At 45.7% G+C, this 19670-nt stretch overlaps 1 protein-coding gene and 2 non-coding genes across 3 annotated transcripts; 2 read left to right on the forward strand and 1 right to left on the reverse strand.

Moving 5' to 3' along the window:
* Positions 1 to 14558: 14558 nt before the first annotated feature.
* Positions 14559 to 14638, reverse strand: TRNAN-GUU (transfer RNA asparagine (anticodon GUU)). Its single transcript has one exon. It is a non-coding gene; the product is annotated as a tRNA-Asn (tRNA).
* Positions 14639 to 17642: 3004 nt separating this feature from the next.
* TRNAN-GUU (transfer RNA asparagine (anticodon GUU)) lies at positions 17643 to 17716 on the forward strand. Its single transcript has one exon. It is a non-coding gene; the product is annotated as a tRNA-Asn (tRNA).
* A 1510-nt stretch (positions 17717 to 19226) lies between these two features.
* LOC130832476 (cytochrome c oxidase subunit 6C-like) lies at positions 19227 to 19467 on the forward strand. Its single transcript, XM_057700788.1, has one exon. The coding sequence runs from the start codon at positions 19227 to 19229 to the stop codon at positions 19452 to 19454; it is 228 nt and encodes a 75-aa protein (XP_057556771.1). The 3' UTR covers positions 19455 to 19467.
* The last annotated feature ends 203 nt before the right edge of the window (positions 19468 to 19670 follow it).

A 19670-nucleotide genomic window follows, 5' to 3' on the forward strand; every position in this document is an offset into this window, starting at 1 on the left:
ACAGGTAATGGTTAATAACAGACCACTGTAAATATATTCAGTAGTTTGGGCAAATTCTTGGGGAGCATTTCCTAGATACATTTTCCTGGAAGATAAACCTTCCTACTCCCCTTCTAAGTTTGTTTTGGGGAAAAATGCTGTATTCCTTTCCAGGGCCAGACTGAATTGACAACCATCATAGTTGATGAGGATTAAGGCCCTAATCAGCCAATGAAGAACACTTTATTTCAGACCAGTCCCATTCCCCATTTTCTGCTGGAAAGAAAGTGGACCAGCTTATTCCTTTACTGCAGAACCACCACCAGAGGTCTTAAACTCAGGGAGACCTGTGTGGCCAGGTGACTGCCTCTTGCAGCCCCGGGAGGACAGATATTTCTAATACCTCACCTAGCTTTCCCGTCTTTCTTTTCTTTTGTATAACTGGCATGGCAATACACCCAAGAAACAGTAGTATCTAGCGCTGTGTCCCCTGCTTAGCAAATAAGGCACAGGGTCATTTTATACCACCAAGAGGAGGAAGATCCTGTGAGTGGAGGACTTTGTGGGGTCTCTTTTGGAGCAACCGATGAGGTTTCTGAGAGAAGGTCTGGGAATCTCTGCCCCTCTTTCAGTGCCTGGGTTGTAGCCCACCAATTTGAAATGTTTGGTGTCTCTCCCTGGTTCCTCAGGGAACATAAGTCAGCCTGGAAGCAGTGTTTCCTAAGAGATACTCCACGAAAGCCCCAAAGCTGGAACTTTCCATTGGGCCACTTTGTAGTCACGTTCACCCTTCCTTTGAAGGACCTTTTGGAGAATAGGAATAATCAAGGGTGACATGCTTTTAAAGAGGCATCTCCACTCACAAAGGACTGGTTTTCACCACAGACCTCAAGGGAACATTCCCTCAGCCTTTGGGCAAGGGGCTATGGGGTTTGCAATCCCCAACATAGAGTCAGGCCAGCATTGTCCTTAAAACGGGTATGGTGCTTTTAAAATACACTTTTTGTTTTTGGTCGTAGAGTTGGTATACATTATTATATAATTTACACATGTACAATATAGTGATTCACAACTTAAAGGTTATATGCCATTTATATGTATTATAACATATTGAGTATCTTCCCGGTGTTGAATAATATACCCTTGTAGCTTATTTTATTCATAATAGTTTGTACCTCTTCATCCCGATCCCTAGGTTGCCCCTCCCCCTCCCCCTCCCCGCTCCCCTCTGGTAACCGCTAGTTTGTTCTCTATATCTGTGAGTCTGTTTCTGTTTAGTTTTATTCACTAATTTGTGGTATTTTTGAGGATTCCACATATAAGTGATGTCTGACTTATTACACTTGGCACAGTACTCTTCAAGTCCATCCATACTGTTGCAAATGGCAAAACTTCATTGATTTTTTTAAGACTGAGAAGTATTCCATTTACTACATATACCTCATATTCTGTATCCATTCATCTGTTGATGGACACATAGATTGCCTCCCTATCTTGACAATTCTAAATAACCCTGCTATGAAAACTGGGGTGCATGTATCTTTTCAAATTAGTGTTTTGGGGTTTTTTTGGATGCATACCCAGCACTGGAATTGTTGGGTTATGTGATAATTCTGTGCCCACTAACCATGTGTCAAGGTTCCCTTTTCTCCCCATCCTGGCCAGTGTTTGTTATTTGTGTTCTTTTTGATGATAGCCATTCTGATAGGTGTGAGGTGACATCACACTGTGAGTTTGATTTGCATTTCCCTGATGATAGTTGATGTTGAGCTTTTTTCCTGTTGGCCATCTGTATGTCCTCTTTGGGAAAACGTCTGCTCAGGTTTTCTGCCCATTTGTTAACTGGGTTGTTTGGGGTTTGTTGATGTTGAGTCCTACAAACTGTTTATATATTTGGATATTAGCTCCTTATCAGTCAAGTTTAAGGGTTTTCCTTCGTTCACAGTCTTACCCTGGTTGTGACTGTGCTTTTTATTTTGTAAAAGTTTCTTTTCAGGATCTTGATAGATATTTTCCAACTGTGATTTTATAAAGGGGGTGCCACACGAATACACACTAACAGAAACTGGATTTACTCTCCCACTTGAAACAGCAAAAGAAAGCAACAACAATAAACTGGACAAAATAGATGAGACAGAGATTTTCAAAAGACTGGCCAACAGGCAGTAAAGGTCAGTGAGTGATCCTGAGAGATGAGAAACAAGCAGATGAGCCTACATTTGCTCCAGTTTACCACCTGGAGAGAGTTTCCAAGCAAGGCAGGGGAGAGGAAACTGAAAACAAGCCAGTGGACTTCATTGAGTTGAGGACACTGAGCTGAGTCATTGCACCTCATCCTCATCTTCCCTTTCAGCAGGTGGAACCTATTGGTGTCTGCTGTTGTTATTCTACCTACAGAGAGATACCTAGGCTGAGCTGGGAACAGTCATCTTCACACTTTCTTCAGTAAGGAATGTGTACCCTCATTCGTATCCCACAGTAGAATTAGCACAGTGCTTTACCCACAGGGGCTTTGTAAATGCATTCGTGGAACTCAGCTAATTTAGGATCCAAGTCATCTAGATGAGCAGAGATATTATATTTTGTACAACATGATGGGATAGAGGAGTGACTCAAGGAGTGTTAGATTATTCTGTTTCTAAGAGCACTAAAGAGATATCAGGCACGTGAAAGCCAGGATTTTACTGCTAGACCCCACTACATTCTCACTGCAAACTTGGAAGTTGCTTTACTCCTTTACTTTGCTTACTGGATCTGAAATGTAAGGGTAAAGCACCAAGTTCTAAAATTCTAGGAATATGACCAATATTTAAATTGTCTTTGAAATGGGGAGAGAATTTGAAGTCTAGAAGGCATTGCCTTTTGTAAGAGAAGACAGATAGTCCCTGATTGTTATGACATGATGAAACTATAAGACTTATTCAATTTGTCTGTTCATTTCTCCTACTGACCAGGACATAGACAGTAGAGACAGACATCAGCAGTTTCCTCTGGAAACGTTGACAGTGTTGGCTACTTTGAGCCAACATAGATTGCAGATGTTAGTTGTATCATGAGAGGATGAAATCTGGCTGAGAGCCACAGTTGTTGGACCTGGATTGGTCACCAGCTGTTGATAAAGAAAGAAGGGCGGCCACGAGAAACACTGAGGTCATCCCTAGGCAGCACGGGTCACTTCCTCCAGTGAATCCACCCCCATTACACTTCTCATGACTTTTTGGTCGCTGGACTGAGAGCTCCAGGAAAGTTGGAATACCCTTTAATCATCTCTGTGTTCATGTCTCCTGGCACCGAATCAAGCTGCGAGTAGGGTCTCAGTGACATTTGTTCACTGATTGAATAAAAGTGGTTGCAAATCTTCCACCTTTTCAACTACATTCCTTCCCAAATGTGCTCTCAGAGATACTCTGCTTTCTCCCAAGATGTAGCAAATCCCCTTCCTTAAGAACGTGCCCGCCCTACATTATCCACGCCCTTTGATCCAGACCTCTGGTGAATCTGATGAAGACTCACCTCTCCACAGTGATTCCTCTCAGGGGTTCACTGTCATTAGGAAGAGATGCCCTTGGCCTCCCCTCCCATCCTCTGGTCTGCCACAACACCTAATTGAGAAGAGCCCCACACTTTGTTGAAAGTATCCACTTGGATTCTTCTTCCCACTGCTTTGATGTCCTCAGGTAAATCTTACTGATAGCTGAACTCCAAGTTGTTCACAAAGCATGAGGAAAAATAAACCCTCACAAATACTTAAGAAATACTGTGTGTAAAGTCTTTCCAAGTGTAAATGTGGAAGAATATTACTAGTATCTCTGCTTCAGATGGAAGGGTTCCCTTACCCTGCCCCCTCCTGACCTCAGGGCAAAACTGGTGAAGAAAAGAATGGACATCTCCATCCCTTCTCCAAACATTCTTTCTCCCTCTAAGCTCACGCTTACTTGGGGCATCTGCTGTGGGGGCAGCTGCAGGTGCAAACAGCAGGGTCCAGCACAGAGCCTCAGGGTCTCCTCCTCCTCCTTTTGGAATTGGTGCTCCCAGCAGTGCAAACGAACCCTGATCCATGCTGTGGATCTCCTCGGCAGGTGCACAGGTTCACTGTGGAGTAAGTTACTCTCTCAGTCCTCCCTGCTCAGCTCAGGCTGCTCCTTGAGGACGTGGATAATGCTGTGTGCACTCTTCACTTTCCCTTGATTCTTGTGAACTCAGCTTGTCCTTCTTTTCATCTCTGCTGGCAGCCAACTGCTCTACCATTTCTTTACCCTTCTTTGTGTTATTCTCGTTCTTCCAAGCTGCTGATTTTCTTTCTTCCATCTCCTCTATCATTTATGTCTTTTCAGGGTTTGGGCTTGGCTTAGGCTCCTGCATGAGACACACAGAGAAGATACCAAGGTCTGCTCTTGGCTGCAGTTCCCAGGTCCCATTTAATATGCATCTCAGTCTCTTATGCATTCAGAGAAATGTGAACTGAAAGGGACTTTGGAGGACTTGAATAACAGCTTTTTTTTGCTGATAAAGAAACTGATTCCCAAAGAGAACAGGAGATTTCCAAAACCCTGGGAACAACTTAGTGACGGTAGAACCATCACACAGGTTTGGACACAGGCTACGCTGTCCGAAGCGGACAACACACTGTCCAGGAACCTACAGCTGAAATTCAGAGGACATTGTGTCAAACATCAGTATTTCTACTGGTAAAATAAAGTCTGATTATTTATACTCAGTCAATTTTCAATCCCTGCTGACAAAATGGGAGCAAGGAACATGTGTATGAAATACACCACGGTCATCCTTAAAAAACATATATGTGATTCTCTGTAAAACACCTGGCTCTGGTGCTAGAGGTCATCTTCCTGAGAGCAGGTGCTCTGTGTGCCTTGTTCACCCCTCCTCCCCAGTGCCTGCTCCAGAGCCTGCCAGATAGAACATTCGGTAAATATTTGTCAAGCAGGTAAATATAGGTAACAAGGAGAAACTAACTTTTACTGATGTGTTCTAGTGCTACCGTATTTCCAGTCCGATCCTATCCTAGGACTGTGCTGTAGCAACGAGGGCACAGCCCTAGGAATAGCTTTCCAAGATGCAAATACCAGCTCCACCGCGTACCAAGTTTGCTGTACATGGTGATTTCATTACCGTCTTTGAACATATGGTTCTCATGTATAATGGAGAAGAATGTATAATGTAAAACAGAGAAAGTAGTATTAACTTTGGATGAGTAATTATGATATCATGCGGCTGACAGGCCCCAATCCCTGGGCCCTAGCTGCACAGCTAAAGAACACCTACATCAGGGTCATTGTGCTGCTTCTTAAAGGCCTAAGAAACTGCATTTCAGACAGAAATTCCCAGGAGATTTTCATGAAAGGAAGAAGCCACACCTTCAAACAAGCACTTTAGAATGGAGACCCCAAAAGCCTAGTGGCAACAGGAATGACCCAGTGGGATCAAACCAAGTCCGTTGTCCAAGGTGCTCTGCCAAGGGGAAATGTCTTCTTTTCCAGGAAGGGCACCTACCTGAAGTGGAACACAAAGAGGACCCTACTTCTTCATTCGGGGCTTTTAGTGCCTCCATTGTCTTTTAGATTTTCTCCCCTGCTCTAATCGCTGGGGATCTCAGCCCTCATATGGGTCCTGTTTTATGAAGACCTCTGTTATTTTATTCTCCTCTTGGAGAAGGACATGGCAGAGATCAGTTCTGGGCCTCCACATTCCAGGCTTTCTCCTAAGCCTCTTTCTTTCAGGTGAGCTGCAAGAAATCATGGGGGTTAGAATTCAGGTCAATAAAGAGGATCCCAGAGGAACACGAGACCACGAGGGCAGCCCCTCATGGGAGATGGTCACACCACGACGTGGTCAATATCAGCCCTATTCAGGTGGGGAGGACATAGTGGCCAATTGTGTGGGCAGAGGACCCAGCTACATCTTTCCAAACCTCTAATCAACAAGATTCTGAGATAACAAAAATGGATTGCTTTAAACTATTGTTTTTGTAACCTGTTAATAGGCAGAAATAGGGAACTAATTCAGATGCTTATCTCTACTTACCTGATTTTCTGACTTTTCAGAAAAAATGTATGCTAAACTTGTATGCAAAAAAAAAAAAAATCAAAGAATCACAGTAAAAATCTTGTGCTCACCTTCATGTGGCTGTTTCCAAGCCCTTGTAACATGAAGGACACTATGAAGGGCATTTCTGGTGGTAGAGGAATGTGTCATTAATGTTACCAAACAACCTCGAAAAGAATAAAGAGGGTACAACACTTAACTCCACATAATATTGTCCAAGAATTTATCATATATCTCTGTGTCCTGTGGCAGATTTGTTTTTAGATCCTTGTTTTCCTGGGCTCTCCAGACAAGGCTTATGTGAAGTATCAGTTACCAGCATAGGCGAACCAATTCCAGGAGAGCAATACATCAGCCACTGTTATTAAGTTCCCCAAACAAAGTCCTTTGAATGCAGTCTTGTGGGAAGACATTCAGGAGCCTTTCTGAAACCTTGAAAATGTTTAAGTATGTGGGCCGAGCGATGGGATTCAGAAGGTCCCGCTTGAGCAGTGGAGGAGCTGAGGGTGCGGGGCGTGGAGACTATGGGGGCGTAGGCAGAGGGTTGGCCGTCTCTAGGGGCACAGCCCCTTTCTCACTTGCACACCTCATATCACCCTGTTTGGCCCTGGAGGATGGCTGGTTAGCCAAAGACGGGTAAGATTCCTCAGGGGAGGAACAACCTAAGACAGGCACAGCCCCAGAGGAGCCAACAGGGGTAGGGCACAGACCCTTCCTCATATCACCCTGTTTGGCCCTGGAGGATGACTGGTTAGCCAAAGACACATAAGATTCCTCAGGGGAGGAGCAACCTAAGACAGGCACAGTCGCAGAGGGGCCAACAGGGGTGGGGCACAGACCCCTAATATCTGAGAGAGGTCTCCTGCCCCCAGGGCTGTTTTGCTCTCCACGCCCAGCTCAAATCCACACCTGCTCAACTCGGACCTAGGAGGCAAACAAAGATCATTGCCCCAGGCATGTGAGGCCTTTGATTGTTTATGGGATTAACCTGGGAGTGTTAGCCAAGAACTCAATAAAAGCCACGTGGGATGAATCAGCAAGGCTCTTGATCCTAGAGGTCTTGAGTCCCCCGGTCCCATCTTTCTCTTCAGTCTGTGTCTGTGTTTTCTTCAAGCTTGCGGCACCCGTCACTCACCTCGAGTCGCCGAGCTGGTCTCGACACAGTCTCTCCTTTTGTTTTGACTACAAATGAAGAAAAGATCTAATAGTTAATGTCCTATTCAAATGAAACGTACACTTAGAAATCTGTTTTCTAATTTTTATTTTGCTCAGGCTCAATCATGGAGATTCACTCCTCAGGATGAGTGAGTTCCCAACTGGCAGCAGCCTGGGCTGTCTGTGAAGGGAAGTCAAGTTAACACAACCTCATATCTCTTCTGTGAATCAATCCCTCACCCTCAAAATCGCGAACAATACATGAACCCAACAGGCAAGAGCATCCACCAAGCAACAGTGATATGTTTGCACTTTACTTGGCTCAGCGTATCTGAGAGAACAGAGCAGTCATAAAGAAGAAGAGAACACAGAAAAGTCAAAATATCAGCTCTTCCAGGATGTCAGTTAAACCAATGAGTGTAAACTCACTTGAAGACATCTCTCAATAAGGGGTTAATTGTTGACAAAATGAATGGCATGTACAGAGCTATCCAGTGTTGAACACAGAGTGGCAAAAAGACTTTTCTCATAAATGATTGAGAATATGAATTTGTAAAGCTTCTTTGCAAGGCAGTAGGGCAGGATTAGCAAAATGAGATACATGTGTACAAACCATTTCTAAGCTGAGAAATTCCTTTTACAAGAATAGCTACTAGAAAAACCCTTACACCAGCAATAATGGGGATATAGTTGGCACTGTAGCCTGCTGGTTGCACATTCCTGGACTCAAACAAACAACGACCGACAATATTTTTAACAGTTCCAAACACTTAGTTAAAGTCACTTTGATACCCTGTCAGGTTTGCATCTACAGCTTGAGGACCAGAGTGCTTGCTTTTTCTGTTCTCTCTTTTAGGGATTTCCAGTGAGAAAGAAAAAATACCAGCGTCTGCTGCCCCGAACTAATCTTACACTCACAGCCTGACTGATTTGTTTTCATATTGGAAGTAAACAATCTCAGATACGGAATATCAGCCTCACACAAGATTATTCTGAGACTGAAAATCAAGCAAAACCAGTCTACCTCATAAACATTTCCAGGCACAGACAAAAACAAGGTCACCGTGGAACCTACAAAATCCCAAACCTCCTCTTCTTTTCATAACAAAATGACTGTTACTTCTTTACTTCAATCATAAATTGCCGGTGCTAACAGTACTCAATATGGAACATCCCCTACGTCCTCCCATCCTCCCCCATATCACCCAACCAAAGCCCAAATCTTATAATAGACTCTTTCTAACATCCTCTTACCCTGAAGTGTGTTCTTTCTGGCTACAAGGAATAAAAAAACAAACAACAAACAAACAACAAAAAAGAACCCCCCAAACCAAGTTGTTCAATGAGAGACGTATTCTCGCTCTTTGGCTTCAGGGAATCGGTACCAGCTGTCCAGGAGTGAGCAGCTGCAGAAAACTCAGCCTCAGGAAGAAAGGTTATATTGTCAGTGAGCTTGGAATTCCAGAACTTGTTTTTACCCTTAAAAAAAATAATTCTTTTTACCAAGCCCTTTAGAAACTAACGTGAACCTTAGGAGTAGGGGCAGTATTTTCCTGTATCTGATTGAAAGGGAGAGGGTGAGGATCAGGATCAGAGAAGTAGTGCACAGAGAATGTGCAGCACAAACAGAGCTCCAAAACACCTGGGATCAGTCACAGAACACTATCTGTTGGGCTCAAACCATCAACCATTCAAGTAACAGGTAAACGAGCTCATGGGTTACCCAGGGAAAGAGAGTCATCTTCTAACCTACATCCTATTCATGGTTTGTGAGCCTGGAACATGGGCAGTTCCCCTGATCTGTGTGTCACTCTAACTCTGCTGGGATTGGCTAGGCTGGTGGTTTCACAAGGGTGACAATGGCCACAACGTCCAGCTGTCCCTCTAAGCATTCATGACTAAGTAAAGGAAGGAGCAAGCAGATTGTTTTTCTGCACTGGGGCTCCACCTTCTCACAACCCCCATGCCAACTGAGGAGTGAATTTAGGGTGTGAGGAAGCTCAAGAGTACATTCTATGGCAGGAAAACAATAGTTGGCCAAATTCTTCCTAAACTTCAGCAATTGAAACCTAATCAAAGTTAAGTGACTTGCTTAAAGTCACATTGCAATGATTTATTTGAAGTGCTATTAAAATAGCCTAAACCCCATAGACCATATATTAAAGCAATTAAGCACCAAGCTTATTCAAAACCTCTGGAGCCCTAGGCAGAACTTGCTCAGTGCAGAAAGCTAGTTTTCGGAGTGATGATTTATTTTTTAGTTTTTGTCTCATGGAAATCATTTTCTGAATGATTCAACTAAAGTAGTATCTGTTCTGTATAAAAATGTTACCATGAATAGAATAATCCGCAGTTCTTTTTTTTTTAAACTCTTTATTGGAATATATTTGCTTTACACTCTTGTACCCATCTCTGAGGTGCACCAAAGTGAATCATCTGCATCTACACACATATCCCCATATCCCCTCCCTCCCGCGACTCCCCCCCACCCTCCCCGTCCTGGCCCTCCAAAGCATCTCCCATGAAGTTGATCTCCTTTGGTTATACAGCAACTTCCCACTAGCTATCTGTTTTACAGCTGGTAGTGTAAATATGTCTATGAAAAAATCTGAGATGGCTTGTTTGGAACAAACAGTGCTATTCAACTCCATTGATCCACAGAGAAACAGGAGTCTCTTCCTGCACTTAAACAAACTATACATACCATCTCTGTCTCTCAAATCATGTAATAATGCAGAGATCTTCAAGGTACAGGATAAAGTGACTGAAGTTGATGACAGTGACCACAAGGTATCAGGGAAAGATGGCCTTGGGATTTTGGAGTTGCTCATGGTACCTGCAAAAGAACAGTAGTGATTTTGGAAGACACTCTAGCAAAATATGTGGTTATAAAGGCCATTGAATGTTTAATCCATGATTTGCCAATCAATTTGTACACTGATTAGCCTGGTTTGACTTTGGCCAACAGTGACTTTTAACAAAGTTAAAACTGTGATATTTAAAAAGGTCAGTGAATGGTATACGAGCACATCCACTTGAAATAGAGATAACATGAAAAACACAAAAATCATAAATCTTGCCCAGTGTCGAGTTTTACTCACATTTTCAAGGAGGAAGTTAATTGTGAAGGATGAACAAAGCAACAGAACATCTGAGCTCACCAGCACTGACTGCAAGGATCTTCTTCCCACATTAGCACATGCTCTGGCCCAGCCTCAACACACGTGGTCTCTAAGTGATGTATGAGGTCATCAGTTACACAGAATGAAGCTCTTGGGGTCATCTCCTATGCTGACACTTACTTAATCAATGTGACAGTCTCCAGGGAACTAGTCCACTTAAATCCCGGGATTCTAGGTTTGATCCCCTAAAGAGTTCAACACAGACTAGATACATCCCACTGAAAGTATTCCATAGGTAAATAGTCTCCCAATAGTAACCAGCATTAATGCATTTGCCAGGAGAGTCCTCGCTAACTATTTACAAGGGAAGTTGACCAGGATATTTTTCTTTCTTTCCAGGCCATCCCCCACTGAAAGGAAATGATAGCAACTAGAAGAAATACTGTTTCCCTTCTATCCCTAAACTTTCTAGGTGGAGATTTTAGGCACAGTTTATATATCAGTAGGGATTTACTTGTCTTTCTTTGAGAGAAGGTACAGTGGTTTCTCCCAGCATCTCTGATTAGTCAGTGCCATATTTCAGAGAGAGAGCTAGACATGTTTTTCTTCACAATAGCATGATCACACTCCTCTCTGGAATCCTAACTCACTTATGAGCATGCCTGCTTTTTGCTATGCTTTCCCCCATTTGCATTATGCACTATTTGACCTACATCTTCCCCCAGTGATGGAGCCAGCTCAGATGTAGTGCTTAAGCTAGAGGTGGGGCCAAGGAGAAGCAAACACATGGCTATCTTGGGGCTGCATTCAAAGTTAGCCACAATTTGGCTACTTGCTGGTATAAACCTGGCTACAGTACCATTAGGAAAATGCACTGCCGAATGTAATGGTAGATTTTGTGTGTTTTGTATTGATATCAACTTTCTTGGTACAAATGTATTTAGACTTATGCATGAGACCATGGCCTCAGAAAAAATGAAAGAAAAACTGCATGAAGCGTGGAAGATGTTGTTATCTGCGTTATACTGAGTTGTATAATTGCACTCTCCTGTAGCCTCCCCACATCTGATAATGAACTCAGGTTTGGCTGCTTGCTGCTCAAAAGCCAGTACTGGAAAGACAAGTGTTGGTAGGAAAGGGAAGGTTGCTTTATTCAGGAGGCCAGCAACATGAGGAGAAGGCAGACTTGTGTCCATAAGCCAATTCCCCAACTGCCAATCAGTGGGCAAGAGCTTTTAAAGGGCAGTTTCACGAGTGTATAGGTTGAGGGAGGGGGCTTTGTGCAGAACAGGACAGTTGGCTCTGACAGTCAACTTGAAATTGTTCCTGCGGTGGCCTGATGAGTGTCACCTTGATTGTTTGAAGTACGGTTAATCTTCAGGTCCAGAGTTGCTTTGTTCCCATTCCTTTGAGGTGAGTTCTCAGAATTGTGTAGGATGGAGCAGCTTATGTCATGGTTACAGTCTGGTCACCTTGTAGTTAACTTGTATCACCTGGTGGGGTTTTCAGTATCTGCAAAACAGCTCAAAGGATATGGCTTAGAATATCACGTTTTGCCCTTGACGAGGACCTAAAGGTCCTTCACTTTGGTTAATGGCTAATTATTATTTTGTCTTGTTTGACTATTTTCCTTTGCTTCTGCATTCTCTCATTTTTCTGATTAACTTTATCCTTCAGCTAAAATTTTTCTATAGTCAGGAGTCAGACAGAGGACATGGGTGTTGGGGAGGGGGTTGTCCTGTGAAGGCCCCATGAGGTCATGCTCAGTTACATTTCTTCCTGCAGAACCTAGAACATTTTTCAGTGGAGTCCCCACTTTACTTTCCAGCAAATTCAATCTGAGGACACAATAATTTATACTATTAACCGACACTTTCAACCTGTTCCCATAACCTGTGTTGCATACCACGTTTCAATTGCCCATTCCTATTTTCAGTGAGACCACTACAGTGAGGGCGGTAAGGAATGTGGTCTGTCTACGGAATATTGTATTTCTTTGTCTATTTCTGTACTCAGCATGTCAACTTCTGTCTGCTAGTGTACCGTTGACCACACATGACAAACTCAGGAATCTTCAAATTGTAGGGTCTCTGGGTTGAGCTTGGGAAATGCCAGCTAATGCTTAGGATTCTCTCAGAGCTGAGAATGGCTCTTGATCTGGCTCTTGATCCCCTATCCTTTCCCTAGACGGAGTAACTCCAGATTCCTGATCCACACACCTTATGATAGCCAAGGTAACACACACACGCACATACACAAACACAAACATACATGCACGCAAATGCACACACCCCACTGTTTTCATGTTGGCAATAACATTTACGAAAGTGCAAAATGTGTTCCATCTGCTGTGATCCCTCCAGGTATATATTCACTGAGTTCGTGCTGTGCAAGTCCTCCTTCCCATCCACCCAGTAGGAGACCTTCTAGAAGCCCAACCCAGATCACCTGGATCCCTTTGATCCTTCCTGTGTAACCCTCTCCTGCTTTTGGTCTATTTTGTGACAACGGCCTCCTCTGAGTAGGACAGTCCTCTGACTCATAGAGCTACCTTGTTCCCAGTCCCAGAGAATGGGAAGTACATGGAGTGTATGAGCACCAGAACCCATTTATTTGACCTCTCCCTAGGCACTTAGCCACTCAATAAAGGGTGCAGGAATATGAAATCTCAGTGTCCTGGCCTGGGGGAGATTAACTCTTAAAGGTAATTTACCTCCAAGATCTCTTGCCGTCATAGGGCACTTTGCTTGAAATGACACCACATATAGCAATTAACTCAAAATGAACCACAGACCTAAATGTAAGAGCTAAAACAAAACTTCAAGGGGACACATAGGAGAAAAGTTACTGTGCATTTAGGTTAAGCAAAGAGTTCTAAGATACTACAGCAAACGTGTTATATAGAAGAGAACTTTCATGAAAATTGAGAACTTTGCCTCAAAAGACAGCATTAAGAAAATGAAAGGACAAACCACAGACTAGGAGAAAATATATGCATATCAAATTGCCAGTGAAGGAATTGTATTTACAATTGCTAGAGAGCTATTTCAACTCAATAGAAAGATGCAACACAATTTTTCAAATCAGCCAAAGACTTGAATAGACATTTTCCCCAAGAAGACAAATACATGGGTCATAATCTTAAGAAAAGGTGCTCAATGTCATTGTCCATTGGGAAAATGCACATTAAAACAACAAGATATCACTTTTCCCCGACTAGGATGGCTATGTTTAAGTAGGATAGACCATAGCAAGTGCTTGTGAGAAGGTGGAGAAACTGAACCTTCAGATGTTGCTGGTCAGAATGTAAAAATGATACTGCCACTTTGGAAACCAGTTTGACAGTTTCTCAAAAGTTAAGCATAAGCTTACCATAAACCCAGCAATTCCACTTCTTTATATCTATTGAAGAGAAATGAAACATAGGTGCAGATTGTTCAATGTATTTATAGCAGCATTATTTATAATAGCAAAACCAAAAGAAAAACACCCACAAAATCAAAAACAGGAAACACTGAAATGCCCATCAACTAGTGAATGGCACCTGAAATGTGGTATATTTACACAGTGGAATTCTACTCAGTAATAAAAAGCAAAGAAACTCAAGCCAGAGCATGGATAAACCTCAGAAACATTGTGCTAAGTGAAAGACGCCAGTCACAAAGCACTACATATTGATTTATTCCATTTATCTGAAATGTCCAGAAAAGAAACTTATGGAGGCAGAAAGCAGATTAATATTGCTTGGGGCTTGAGGGAGGGTTGTCTGATGCAGGGCTGGAGGGAATCGAAAGTAGTGTTCTGAACCTGGATTATGGTACCTGGGGGTGGGGCAATAAAGGAAAAAAGAAAGCGACAGTCTCAAATGAAAGGGTGGAGGCGTCTGAGATTGGTCCGTGAATACTGCGCGTTGCGGTGCCCTGCAGGTGGTGCACAGAGCCTGATTGCCGACATCCCAGCTTGAGTAAGAGATTCCCCCCACCCGTGTGCATGTCCCTTTATCCTCTGGCAGGTGCCCTGGAATGTACAAGGCAGATGAGTTAGTGAGGGGCAGCCCTCATGGAGTGGTGCCAAGACACAGGGGCACCAGGGTTAAAAACCGGGAGGAAGGAGCGTGCTGGGGATCAGCTGGGCTGGGTGGAGATTCCTGAAGAAGGGCGCTGGGGAGGTACTGAAAGGGCAATTGGGCAGACACGGAAAAGCGGCAGCTGAGACCTCCTTCGATTCTAGGCCGAAGCTCGTCCCTGGGTGGGCTCGAACCACCAACCTTTCGGTTAACAGCCGAACGCGCTAACGCTAACCGATTGCGCCACAGAGACATAGGGCTGCGAGATCTTGCTGTAACATTCTGGAAACAATGTATTTCCCATCCTTTCCAGCCCCAGCGGAAAACAGAGTAGAATGCCTCTATCTTGTCCAACCTCGCTGGCACCAGAGACACTGAGTCTTGTCACTCGGGAACGTCAGGCCGTAGACACCGAGACCGAATCAGCTGTGGGCTCCGACGAAACAACGCCGGGCCCACGACCATCCTCGCCTGCTCCTGGCCTCCTTAAAAGCAGCCCCTCTACGCAGCATGACTGCAGGCTCTCTCGGGCCAAAGTCTCCCGTTTCCCACTAGTGATCGGCCTCACTCGTCGCGCTGACCGCAAGTCCCCCCTCACCCCACCCCACCTCCAGGTCCGGTGGTCGTGTGGGGGAAAGGACAGCAACCGGCTGTGCCCCCACCGCGCTGCCTCCTCTTGGCGCTTCCAGAGAAGGACTCCACGAGGCACGACCTGGAATTTGCGCACCAGGAAGCCCCTTGCCCGGAGCAGGGCCTGGCGTCCAGCTGGTGCCCAATAAATGTCTGGCTGAGGATGCATTCCATCGCAGGGGCCGGAGGTGGTGGGTCCACCGAGAATTCTTATGCCACCTCTAAGTTTTTAGTCCTAGAGGAACCTAGATTTTTCCAATCGGCTGCTCTTCAAAACCTTTCTTCTGGCAGCTGATTTAGAACCAGGTAAAAGTTCTAGAAAGTCCAAGAGGGCACCACCTGGACCAGCTCTGAGCTCCCATCCAAGACGGTGCAGTGGCCTCAGCCTGTGGGTGCAGGTGTCATGTCTGAGAGGGATGAAGGAGGAAAGCTGCTAAGGTGAGAGACGGTTGGAGTAGGCAACCTCAAGTATGATGGAGAAAGGGAGAGAGAGAGGGAGAGAGATCTGTGGAAGCTGTCTTTCCATTTCCTTAGGTATGCTTTCATCACTTGCAACTATGTTTTGTGGGTTTCAGTGTGCAAGTTTCACCTCCTTGTATATGTTAATTCAATTCATAAATATTATATTCTTTTGGGTGCTATCTTGTTGCAGAAATCGAATCGGTCTGTCGAGAAACCAAGCACCACACTCGGAGAGTTGGAGAACTCAGATTTATTAAGCCGGCGGCCCCCTTAGCATCTTGGTTGATTGGTTACCTGCTTACTATAGGTTGTGGGCAGTTACAGAGTGGGAGTTGTTGTGGGTCCCTCGCAGAGGGTTTCCAAACAGAAACTTGCAGGAGCAAGAGCAGAACATTCCATATTTATCAGAACATCTTAAGGTTACAGTTGATTGCTAGGTCATCTGTTCTTATCTTGGTTGCAGCAAGCAGATTTTACAAAAGCAGAGCAAGCATGAAGTTATTTCTAGCTGATTCCAAACTTCTAATTTTCCTCTTCAATCTTAAATCGAATTGTTTTCTTAATTTCTTTTTCAGATTCTCCACTTCTAATGTATAGATAGACAACCGATTTTTGCCTATCTGTATTCTGCCACTATACAGAATTCGTTTGTTGACTGGTAGCCTTGTGTTGTGTGGGTTATTGCGGATTTTTCTATGTATAGGAGCTGGCCATTCACAAAGACGATGACAGACAGGAGAGGTTCCTTGTTTGGGTGGCTGCAGCCCCTGAGCCTTGCTTGTATCAGCCTGCACAGCCTAAGCCAGGGAAATCAAAATCTGCCTGAGCCCTTGTTCTTTGCAAGCCAAAATCCAATCGGCAGGAACACAGCGACCCCTCGAGGCCCCTGCAAGGGGCACTCGGCCCCATGAGGCCAGAAAAGGGTAGATTCTGACCAATCCAGCCAAGTCTCCAGTTAGACAGAGGAGAAGTTTGTTCCTGGAGCCCCAGGCACTCTTCTCAGCGCAGGGGGGACCTGGAGGGGATGCTGACTTCAGGCCTTGGGGGCCTCGGGCGAAGTCTGGGCCACCTCAGAGCTTGAGTCCCCCGGTGAGGTGTGCGCCGCGTCCCCTCGCCCACCTGCTCTGTGGGCAGTAGGGGGCAAGCCACCAAGTCCAAAAGGTAGACCCACAGGCTATTGCCGGCGGTGATCAGGCACGGGAAGCCGGTTCTCTGTTAGGATTTGAATTCAGACCCAAGCAGCCAGGCTTCCATCACCGCACCAATCACACCGCGACCACTGTGCTCCACCGGGGGATCCACGGAGCGGTGGTCGGGTCGACGTTAGCACTGGAGGTAAGCAGATGGCTAGAGATGAACCAGTCTCTCTCCCTCTCTCCCTCATACTCCAGATTGCCTACCCCAACCGTCTTTCTACTTTGAAGCTTTCCTCCTTCATCCCTCTCAGACATGACACCTGCACCCGCAGGCTGAGGCCGGCGTACCATCTTACATGGGGAGCTCAGAGCCGGTCCAAGTGGTGCCCTCTTGGACTTTATAGAACTTTTTTACGTTCCTCTAGGACTAAAAACTTAGAGGTGGCATAAGAATTCTCGGTGGACCCACCACCTCCGGCCCCTGCGGCGGAATGCATCCTCAGCCAGACATTTATTGGGCACCTGCTGGATGCCAGGCCCTGTTCCGGGCGAGGGGCTGCCTGGTGCGCAAACTCCAGGTCGTGCCTCGTGGAGTCCTTCTCTGGAAGCGCCAAGAGGAGGCAGCGCGGTGGGGACACAGCCGGTTGCTGTCCTTTCTCCCGCCGGACCACTGGACCTGGGGGTGGGGTGGGGTGAGGGGGGACTTGCGGTGAGCGTGACGAGTAAGGCGGATCACGAGTGGGAAACCGGGGACTTTGGCCCGAGAGAGGCTGCAGTCGTCCTGCGGAGTGGGGGGCAGCCAGGAGCAGGCGAGGATGGTCGTGGGCCCGGCGTTGTTTCGTCGGAGCCCGCAGCTGACTCGGGCTCGGTGTCCACGGTCGGACGTTCCTGAGTGACGAGAGTCAATGCCTCTGGTGCCAGCAAGGTTGGACAAGATAGAGGCATTTGACTCTATTTTCCGCTGGGTTGGAAAGAACGGGGGAATACATTCTGATTCCAGGATGTTACAACAAAACCCCGCAGCCTTTTGTCTCTGTGGCGCAATCAGGTAGCGAGTTGGGCTGTTAACCGAAAGGTTGGTGGTTCGAGCCCACTGAGGGACGAACTTGGCTTGGCATCTGATTAGCGGGCCCTCAGCCGCCGCTTTTATGTGTCTGCCCTTGCAGTGCCTCCCCCGCGCCCTACTGCCTGAACTCTCCTGGAATCTCCACCCAGCGGATCCCCAGTACGCGCGTTCATCCCGGTTTTTAACCCTGGTGCCCAGGTCTCTTGGCACCCCCTGGGGGGCTGCCCTTGCTAAGTCATCCGCCTTGTACATTCCAGGGCAGCTGCCAGAGGATGAAGGCACACGCACACGGATGGGGGGAATCTCTTATTCAAGCTCTGACGTCGGCAATCAGGCTCTGTGCACCACCTGCGCGGCACCCCCAAAGCGGAGTATTCACCGCCTGGTCTCAGGGCGCCTGCACCCTTTCATTTGGGACTGTGGCTTTCGACTTAAAGTGATCTGCAGAGTCAATGCAATTCCTATTCAAATCTGTGTCTTCTGAAGTTTGTTACCGAAAAACCCGAACCAACTCTTTGGCCAACCCAATATAACCGAGTCACCTCGTGGTACACCTGAAACTAACACAACACTGTAAATCAACTACACACAAAAAAATTACGTTATGGCCAATTTGGGAGGCAATGAGAAGAAGCCCTCGCTGGGATCAGGGCACCTGCTGGGGTGTGATGAGGAGGGGACACAGGCTGGATTAGACAACAGTGAGGGCCTCACAAAGCTGCACTGGTGCAGGAGGCAACAGGCAGACCCAAAGATCTCTAAGTGGTGACGCACTGAAAGTGGTGGATAATCTAGCCCTCCAGGAAGAGCACCTACATCTCTAAACATGCCTAGAAAACTGCCATGCCTTGGTCTAAAGAGTACCTTAACTCCTTCCAGCTCCATCCCGAACTGGGGGAGAAAAAGAGATGGAGATGCTTGCATTCCCTCTCAGACATGATTCTCCTCACAGTGGCTGTTTTACAGTGGGCTCAACATGACGACTAAAAATAGCATAATCTGTCCTCAGGCCATTCCTCAAATCCTGGACTTCAGAGGACCCACACCCTTTCGTGGGTAACGCTTCATGACGTCACCACTGCCAGCACTCACTGGGCTGGCACCCCACCACACCGAGCCACAGACCAGGCCTTGACTGGATGACTAGGAAAACAGAATAACAGAAAATCTTTGCATTCCCCTCTGAGGAGCTCTATGGACCTCCTACATTACTGCCAACCCAAGACAAAGTTCAACTCCTTGCAAATGGGGCCCACATTATTTCGACCTGGGTATTTAATACAAGAACTCCCTGGTGGGCGAGCCCCTTCCTTGGTGGCATCTCAGAGCTGTGCTCCGTGCTGGATAAGTGGGTGCTGCCAGGAACCTTTTAGGAAGCTGCCTGTGCACCTAATGAACTCATTAGAAGGGTTTGCTCCTTCCTCTGTACTTAAGTCAACAATTACTGTTGTTTTGCCACCTTCAAAAAAAAAATTTGTTTCTTCTGGTCCATTTCTCCATCTGTCTGGAAGGACGTCATCGTTGAGCTGTCAAGGAGAAAAACTACCATGGCTTCCAGTTCTTTGATGAAACCTCAGATGCGTGGCCTTCTGGCCAAGCGTCTGCGATTTCATATGGTTGGAGCATTCATTGTCTCCCTGGGAGTTGCAACTTTGTGTAAGTTTGCTGTGGCTGAACCAAGAAAGAAGGCATATGCAGATTTCTACAGAAATTATGATTCCATGAAAGATTTTGAGGAGATGAGGAAGGCTGGTATCTTTCAGAGTGCAAAGTGATTTTGGAATATAAAGGCAGATTGTTCCTGAAGGAGCATTCTAAGTGCCATATAATTTCTTTGGGTTGAGTTTCATGGAAGTTTGGCACTTACCTGTATTCCTGAACTGTGAAACTGTGAACTATGAATATCTGGGCTAAGGAATAGTTTCTCTTGATAAATAAATGATTTTAAAAAACTTTTGTTTTCTGCATTTTCTAATTGCTCGCTGTTAATC

The sequence above is a fragment of the Hippopotamus amphibius genome, chromosome 1 (genome assembly GCF_030028045.1).
Source record: "Hippopotamus amphibius kiboko isolate mHipAmp2 chromosome 1, mHipAmp2.hap2, whole genome shotgun sequence".
In the NCBI taxonomy this organism is placed as follows: domain Eukaryota; kingdom Metazoa; phylum Chordata; class Mammalia; order Artiodactyla; family Hippopotamidae; genus Hippopotamus; species Hippopotamus amphibius.